The sequence below is a fragment of the Rhinatrema bivittatum genome, chromosome 16 (assembly GCF_901001135.1).
Source record: "Rhinatrema bivittatum chromosome 16, aRhiBiv1.1, whole genome shotgun sequence".
NCBI lineage: Eukaryota > Metazoa > Chordata > Amphibia > Gymnophiona > Rhinatrematidae > Rhinatrema > Rhinatrema bivittatum.
The window spans coordinates 10,660,020-10,669,406 of NC_042630.1; the positions used below are offsets into that span (position 1 = coordinate 10,660,020).

The following is a 9,387-nucleotide window of genomic DNA, read 5'->3' on the forward strand; positions in this document are numbered from 1 at the left end:
TGGCACACTTGTGCCTAGCCAGACTATTTTATAATATTCGCACATATTTGCAGACAATTTACGAAATAACCAGGCATGAGCTGACACACGTGTGCGGATGTGCGCCCGTGCGTCGCTTTGAAAGTTACCGTCTTCTGGCAGAAAAGCCTTTGGGTTCCCAAACATTTTGTAACATTTGGACATTTTTTTAGGTCACATTTGTTTCTGCTCTCATTTGGTAAAGAAAGAGATGGTTTGAAAACATTCTAGATGTTTCACAACAGAATTTGGGTGTCAGAAAACAATTTTGAACCTAACTAAGAAAAGATGCTTCTTGAAGAGATAAAAAAAAAAGAAACAGTTGAAACAATCACATTTAAATCACCTTATGGAGTCATTTCCCATGACATGTCCTTTTCAAACATCGACAACCATACATTTCGAGCAGAGCTTGTGTGTGCTGAGGAGGCCAACATTCAGAGGCTATGGAAGGGGGCATGGATTACTGGAAGAGTTCCTTTATTTCTGAGAAGATATTGAGTTCATAGGAGGGACCTTCTAATGGATACAGAATATGGAGAGGATCATAGGCACTTGGAAGAGTTCTAGTTTTGTTAGAGGCTGTGGAAGTTAGCAAAGAAAGCTGGCAAGGTCTTTCCATTTGTCAGCTGGAGAGGAAAGGAGCACAGGTAACTAGGAGAGCCCTTCTGTTCATTGGAAGATGCAAATGAGTGTGCAAGCTTTTGGGAAGCTTTCTGGTAGGTTCTTGGTGGTGTTGGAAGGGAGTTGAGACAAGGGAGAAAGCTCTTCCATTGCTGAAAGGCAGTGGGTAGGAATATGGGAGATTGTTTCTATAGGAGAGTTGGTCAGAGATTGTGGCTTGCAAACAGCTGAGAGCTCTTCAATTCATCAGAGGCTGTGGAAGAAAAATATTAGACAACTTCTGACAACTTTCTTACCATAAAGTATTCAGGAAATAATGGGTTTTATTACAAACGTCTTAACAACATCTCCTTGACAAACTGTGATTATGCATTTTATGATTTTCAAGTGAAATTATATTTGTGAGGCAGTTCACAGATTAGTGTCTAGCCCTCAATAACTGATATTTCCTTAAGGACATTATAAATTGCTGCAGAATTTATAGTATAACATCTGTCTATTGAGAATCTAGGTTCCGGATTCCAGGTTTCCTTGTCAAACATTTGCACTTCTTTGCTGCTTTGGCCAAAGCCTCCCTTATCTCTTTATTTCTGAGGCTGTAGATCATAGGATTCAACAATGGAGTCACCGCTATATAGAAAAGAGATACCTCTTTCTCCAGTTTGTCAGAATAAGCACCTGGAGGTCTTATATAAATGAAAATAATTGTCCCATAGTAGATAAAGACCACGGATAGGTGGGAGACACAGGTGGTCATGGCCTTGCTCTGCCCAATGGTAGAGGACATCTTCAGTACAGTGACGATGATGTTACCATATGATAACATTATGAAACTGAAACAGCCCAGAACTATGAGCCAGCAGAAAATGAGAAAGCTGTTTTCAGTGAGTGAACCTCTGATGCAGGCAAGTTTCATCAGAGGTAGAAAGTCACAGAATATATGATCAATATTAAGAGAGCCACAAAACCTCATTTTGGACAAACTGATGACTGGCAACAGAACAACCAACTCACCAATGACCCAACACCCTAAAGCCATCTTGATGCATGCTTTTTCAGTCATGGTGGTCGTATATCGCAAGGGGTTGCAGATGGCTACATAACGGTCATAGGCCATGACCATGAGAAAAAATTGCTCTGTGGCTCCAAAGTGAAAGACAAAATAAAATTGGATAAAGCAACCAGCAGCCGAAATGGTTTTTTTCTTGCTCAGAGTAATGGTCAGAATTTTAGGCAATGTGGTTGTGACATAACAGATCTGAAGGAAGGAGAAATTTGTGAGAAAGAAGTACATGGGTTTGTGGAGATTTAAGTTCTCCTTTACCACTGCAATAATGAGGATATTGGACACTATAGTTAAAATGTACATGAAGAGGAGTCCCATGAAGAACAGGATCTGCTGAAGATGACTGAAGTGGAACCCCAGTAACACAAACTCATTCACAGTAGTGGAGTTGTATCTCTCCATGGCTTCAAGATGTCCACCTGTTTGAATAATGCACATTTGAATAAGTTGTTGTGAATGGTTAGTGGGATTTATCTGGATCAAGTAGGATATCTTTGGAGATTGAGTACAGGATGGATGGAAGGAGGAGGGTCAGCCATTAAAATTAAAAAGAACTGTGATAAGTTTACTCAGAGGAAACATTCCTTTACCCTGAGAGTAACTATGAAATCTACTGTGGAAGGAGGTCATTTTATCCACTTTATACCTCTAATATTAAAGTGAATCAATTCCTGTAGACTAGTTTTGTCATTGGGTGTTTCTCTTGCGTGAGATTCTATCTGATAAATACTGATTGATGCATTCAATCCAAATGGCCTTTGGGTCAGGAAGCATTTTTAATTTGGAAGCACTTGCATGAAGTTCCATAAGGATATAATTTATTATCTTTCCCTTAATGGTAGGAAAAGGCCCACTCTTATTAAGTATTTTTCTACAGAATGGGAATCTTCTTTCAAAAAAGCTAGGTATGTAACTATACTACAGATCTTCCAAATAATATACATATTTTCTACAAAAAAATGACTGAAAGCACACAATCACATACACTGATTTTAATTTATGTGCTGTTTAATAGTCTGAGTTTTTTTTATTTTAATATACAGTATTTGAAATACATTGAGCATTATTTTATTAAATGATAAACAGTCTAAACAGATGAAATGCATGAATTTTTCAATCTGACTTGCATAATTGAGCTGATTGGCTCACATTTTGTTGCTGTTGAGGTAAACAGGGCAATAGAAATGGCCAAGGAGCACATCACGAGAACCTGAAGGATGAAAGGGGTGAGCTGGAAGCAGCAGGGAAACCAGCCTCATTAGAATATTTGGATTTTGAGGACACTTGGACCAGTATAGTGACCGAGGGGGAAGGCTTGCCTATCCTGACAGATGGGAGACAGAATCAAATTAAAACAAATGATCAATTTAAGGAACATTGAAAAGCTCTAACCCCCTTCCATTTAAATCCAAAAATAAGTCGGTAACACTTTTCTTTTCCATTCTTTTTTTTTTATATATATATTTTTAAATCTACAGTGATGTAGCTGGTTCTTGTTTTTTTTTCCTGTTAAGGCGGTGACATTGCCACAGCTGCATATCAGCAGCCCAGTTCCCACAAGGAACTGGGACCACAGAAATCAACCTCAAGTACCTCTATAGTAGATAAAACTAAAACAGCTGGTGCTCAAAACAACCATCTATGCCCTGTGATTTATAGGGTTTACTTAAAACAATGCTCTCGGCAACCAAAACATATTATGGTGATCGTCTTTCGGACTTAAGAGCGCCAAATATATATCTTAGATTCTGAATTTTGTTCAGATTTCAGGCATCATATAAAATCAGACCCTGTGTACTTGAGAAACACACTTATGCTGTACACTTTCTGTATTGTGAAGTAATGAGTTGATATCTCTGTTTTAAGCTTTTCAAAATAGATTTTGAATTTTGTTTACATTTCAGGCATCAATTAAAATCAGATCATCCGTGAGCAATCCCTACCCATGCTGTACATTTTCTGTGTTGCAAAGTTATGGTGTATATACAAAGTTGCTGGCTTGGTTCATGTGCAACACAACTATCGCATCCTGCACAAATAAACCCTCCTGATGCTGCCTATAAAGAGGGAGAGCTGCACCTGAATGGGAACCCTTATTAGTTGATATTATTCTATGTTTGTGGTTACAGAATGTCTCTTGTTTGGGAGTGTTAGGGGATCCTCGGAGCTGGCTCTATTAAGAGAGAATTTTAACAAAAATAATCTTCAAATGAATACATTTTAAAGCCCTGGCTAGATGCATGAGGAATTATTTGATAATTCAGGAAAAATAAGGAAAAGCAGTTTTATTTAATTAAAGAAACCTTGCTAAAGCCCTTACCTTAGTCAGTGAGTCAGTGCTGTTGTTGCATCCCACCTGTGTCTATCATGCATGGAAAGGTAGGGGTGCTCCATGTCTGGCTTGCCACGTTTTGCATCTCCTTCTGGAGATGCTCTGAATTTAACTGTTTCTGAACTACAGAAGGAAGGGGATGGGTTGCATCACCTCAGAGTTTTTATTCCCTCTGCAGATCTGAGAAAAGTGAAACTTGGAGTGAGGAACAAAACTTTTTCTTGCTGTCTTATTCTTTTGTGTGTCTTCCTCTCTCTCCCTGTCTGTCTTGTATCCCTTCCTTCTGTCTCTCTGTGAGTGTCTGCCTCTCTCCCTCAACTTCCCTCTCCTATTGCTTCCTGACTCTTTTCCTTTACCTTTCTAGTTTGTTGTCGTGTCATAGGCGTACTCACCTCCTTCAATCCCACATAAAATCTCTCACCTGCACCCTCTCTCCCCCCCCCCGTGCATCCCCATCAATTTCAATTAATTCTGCCATGAGCCAATCTCTCTGGCACCACATTTTTCCACAAACGAAGATCTTTATTGGATGATATGGCCGTGGCATAGGACAAATTACAATACTAAATTCAATCATGAATTAAACCCTAGACTATTATGCAATCCCTATAGATTGACCATGTCCTTACCTGAGTTGCAGTTCATACAGGCTCATTACATATCAGGCAATTGCAGTATTCTGGTGCTGGGGACACAGGGCTGTCAAAGCCTCACCCCTCCGATGATGTCCTGGTCTGTAGCAAGAGCAGAATTCACTTATTCAGGATAAAGAAGAAGTATTCGGGGAGTGATCAGGCCAATCCCAGACATCACAGCCGATGATTTGACATTCAGCTCGTCTACACTCTTTCCTACTCATGCAACACAATGGCAGGAGATACCCACTTGGTATTCATAGCCTGACCAGTTTTCAAATCGCACATGTCATGCGCAATGTAGCAGCAGGAATACCCGCTTAGTATTCTCTGACTGAACAACTTTAAAAATTGCACTTGCCTTAGGGGGTAAGGAAGGCCAAACAATTGCCAGCATGGTTAACATGTGAGGTGAAAGAAGCTATTTTAGCCAAAAGATCTTCATTCAAAAATTGGAAGAAGGATCTATCAGAAGAAAATAAGATAAAGTATAAGCATTGGCAAGTTAAATGTAAGATATTGATAAGACAGGCTAAGAGAGACTTTGAAAAGAAGTTGGCCGTAGATGCAAAAATTCATAATAAAAGCTTTTAAATATATCCGAAGCAGAAAGCCTGTGAGGGCTGGACCATTAGATAGTAGAGGGGATAAGGGGGCACTTAGAGAAGATAAGGCCATTACGGAAAGACTAAATTAATTCTTTGCTTTTGTGTTTACTGAAGAGGATGTTGGGGAGATACCTGTTCTGAAGATAGTTTTCAAGGGTGACGATTCAGATGAACTGAGCCAAATCACAGTGAGCCTGCAAGATGTAGTAGGCCAGATTGACAAACTGAAGAGTAGTAAATCACCTGGACCGGAGTTCTGAAAAACTAAAAAATGAAATTTCAGTCCTATTACAATTAGGGGTAGATTTTCAAAAAACGCGAATAGGCGTACTTTTGCTGGCGCATCAGGCGCCAGCAAAAGTACGCTGGATTTTAGTAGATACGCGCGGAGCCGCGCGTATCCACTAAAATCCTGGATCGGCACGCGCAAGGCTATGAATTCTGTATAGCTGGCGCGCGCCGAGCCGCGCAGCCTACCCCCGTTCCCTCCAAGGCTGCTCCGAAATCGGAGCGGCCTTGGAGGGAATCCTCTAACGCCCTCCCCTCACCTTCCCCTCCCTTCCTCTACCTAACCCACCCGCCCGGCCCTGTCTACACCCCCCCCTTACCTTTCTCCGGGGATTTACGCCTCCCGGAGGGAGAAGTAAATCCCTGCGCGCCAGCGGGCCTGTTGCGCGCCGGGACGCGACCTGGGGGCGGGTACGGAGGGCGCGGCCACGCCCCCGGACCGCCCTGGGCCGTAGCCACGCCTCCGTACCCGCCCCCAAAACGCTGCCGACACGCCCCCTAAACGCCGCGACGACCGGGCCCGCCCCCGACACGCCCCCCTCGGAGAACCCCGGGACTTACGCGAGTCCCGGGGCTCTGCGCGCGCCAGTAGGCCTATGTAAAATAGGCTCACCGGTGCGCAGGTCCCTGCTCGCCTAAATCTGCCCGGTTTTGGGCGGATTTAGGCGAGCAGGGCTCTGAAAATCCGCCCCTTAATTTGTATCATTAAAATCGTCCATTGTACCTGAAGATTGGAGGGTGGCCCATGTAACCCCAATATTTAAAAAGGGCTCCAGGGTTGATCCAGGAAACTATAGACTGGTGAGCCTGAGTTCAGTGCCAGGAACATTTGTGGAAACTGTTATAAAGAATAAAATCACAGAACATTTGGATAGACATGGTTTAATAGGACACAGCCAGCATGGATTTACCAGAGAGAAGTCTTGGTCTCAAATCTCCTACATTATTTTGAAGAGATGAATAAACATATGGACAAAGGTGAACTGGTAGATGTGGTATATTTGGATTTTCAGAAGGTGTTCGACAAAGTCCGTCATGAGAGGCTTCTGTTACGCTTGCCAGCCATGGAACTCGTAGCCAGCTGTGCTCACCATCTGATGCCGTGTCCTCTCTATGCAGCCCGGAGTCACTGTCACTGCCACTGATCTGCGGCACCTGGAGCCGGCCTCCCGCAGCCGCTGCCACTGCTGTACTTCTTCTTGTCTTGGAGCCATTGCCAATGCAGCCGACTTCCTGCACCAGCTGGCTCCCCCTTAGGAGTGCACGTGCGCCTCTCTCCTTCTCTTAAAGGGAATGTGGCGGGAAAACCTACACGGCCCTCCTGATGATCCCAGCACTCCTGAGCTATTTAAGACCAGGCCCTTCCCTTGGTCCTGGCCTCTGCAACAGGTCGAACTCCGTGTGAGTAGCTGGTTTCCTGACTCCGTGTTCTTGACTCCACATTCCAGACTCCGTGTTCCTGTCCCCAAGATTCTGACCCTTTGTCTTGTCTTCCCCTGGACTGATGCCTGGCTCTGACCTCAGACCTCCTCTGGACTCTGCCTGATTGCTGTCCATCTTGACCTTAGTACATTTCCTGGACTTGCTTGATTGCCGCCTGCCTTGATCCTTGGACCAACTTCTGGTATCCATTGCTAGCTTCCTCCCTGACCCTTGGAATGTCTCGACTTCTTTTGCCTACCATCTGTCATGGAAACCTTTGTCACTGGAGACCTGAGCCTAAGTCCAGCTGGCCCCAGCACCCAAGGGCTCAACCTGTAGGGAACATGGGCTGGTAGTGGTGAAGGACCTGTTGGGTCTCCGCGCCAACCAATATCACCAGCCAATGACGAGGACCTGCAGGGTCCTGGTTAAAAGACAGGAAACAGAAAGTAGGATTAAATGGTCAGTTTTCACAGTGGAAAAAGGTAAACAGTGGAGTTCCTCAGGGATCTGTACTAGGACCAGTGCTTTTTAATAATATTTATAAATGATCTGGAAAGGTGTATGACGAGCGAGGTGATCAAATTTGCCGATGACACAAAATTATGCAGAATAGTTAAATCTCAAGCAGATTGTGATAAACTGCAGGAGAACCTTGTGAGGGTGGAAGACTATGCGTTCATATGGCAGATGAAATTTAATGTGGAGAAGTGCAAGGTGATGCACATAGGGAGAAAGTACAAGGAAGGGCAACCAAAATGATAAAGGGGATGGAACAGCTCCTCTATGAGGAAAGGCTGAAGAGGTTATTTATGATCAGCATAGAGAAGAGATGGCTGAGGGGGGATATGATAGAGGTCTACAAAATCATGAAAAGACTTGAACAGGTAGATGTGAATTTGTTATTTACTCTCTCAGACAATAAATGGACTAGGGGGCACTCCATGAAGTTAGCAAGTAGCTCATTTTAAACAAATTGGAGAAAATTATTTCTCACTCAACACTCATTTAAGCTCTGGAATTCATTGCCAGAGGATGTGGTTATGGCAGTTAATGTAGCTGGGTTTAAAAAAGGTTTGGCTAAGTTCCTAGAGGAGAAGTCTATAAACTGCTGTAGATCAATAAAGAATAGTAGCTTGGGATCTATTTAAGGTTTGGGTTCTTGCCAAGTACTTGTGACTTGGATCGGATCCTTGCTCCGACCCAGTATGGCATGTCTTTTGTTCTTATATAAGAGGGTTACACATCCTTTGGGGGTAATTTTAAAATAGCCCACCCCCAAATGTTGCCTTTTGAAGAGGCGCAGTGCATATGGTTGAAATAATGTGGAAGACTAAAGAGAACAGCACAGGTGAGCAGATACTGTGCACACAGACTCATAGAGTCATCAAGTGAGTTTGTGTGCACAATAGCTGGATAATTAGATATCTGGAAAAGTGCCAGCTGTTGATCTTGGGCAGATATTCAGCTTCTGCCACTTAGCCAGGTAAGCTGAAACTTATTTGGTCTATGTGTCACTGAATATGGGCCTCTCTATTCTGAACTGATGAAGGGAATATTTGCTAGTCAAGTAATGTATTAAGTTTTAACTCTTTCTCTCTTTTTCTCTCTTTTATTTTTTAATCAATATTTCCATGCATTTTTGCATTGAGTCAGTAAGGTGGTAATTTTGAACACCCCCCCCCCCCAGATAACTTGCAGATCTACAAAATAATTTTGGAAAGGTAAATTCCTTACTGAAAATTCAAGGTTGGTGGGGAACTGTGGGCACTTGGATTTTAATTCACAAAATACTTTGCCTCTTCTGCCAACCCTTTTCCTCTTCCCCTCCTCCATACCTTATCCCTTTTCCCTATGGCTAAAAGTATAATTTTAACCACTGAAGGGAGGGATATTCTCATCTCAGGGAATTTACCAAGTTAGCTGCATAGATACCCAGGCAAATGCCTTTGAAAATTGCACTCCCAAAGCATCAGAATTAGAGCGGAGGACAATTCAGCACCAAGTACAGCCTACTCGAAATTCTTTCTAGGGTAGATATTCAAAGCTAAATGTCTAAGTTAACTGGCTAAGATATTCAGATTAGTCTTATCCAGCTAACTTTAGACCTGCTATTAAGCAGGTCTAACAAAGATCACTACTTCTCTGGTTAAGTTAACCGGATAAGTAGCTCCTCCCCAACCCACCCGCACCCCGCCCACTAGCTATCTGGCTATCTACTTAGATGGCTAAATACTTATCCATCTAAATGGCAACTGATGATTGTATCTGAATATCCAGAGGCCACCATTTAGCCAGATAAGTTCTTACTTATCCAACTAAGTAGCGATGAATATTGGCCTCACCATGATAAGGGTGATTTCATGTCCGGGGGAACAAGCTTAGCCAGCCCCA

At 42.9% G+C, this 9,387-nt stretch overlaps 1 protein-coding gene across 1 annotated transcript; it reads right to left on the reverse strand.

The window, feature by feature from the left end:
* Nucleotides 1–1,138: 1,138 nt before the first annotated feature.
* On the reverse strand, nucleotides 1,139–2,110 carry LOC115077212 (olfactory receptor 11G2-like). Its single transcript, XM_029579497.1, has one exon. It carries the CDS (start codon nucleotides 2,108–2,110, stop codon nucleotides 1,139–1,141), a length of 972 nt encoding a protein of 323 aa, XP_029435357.1.
* Nucleotides 2,111–9,387: the final 7,277 nt, after the last annotated feature.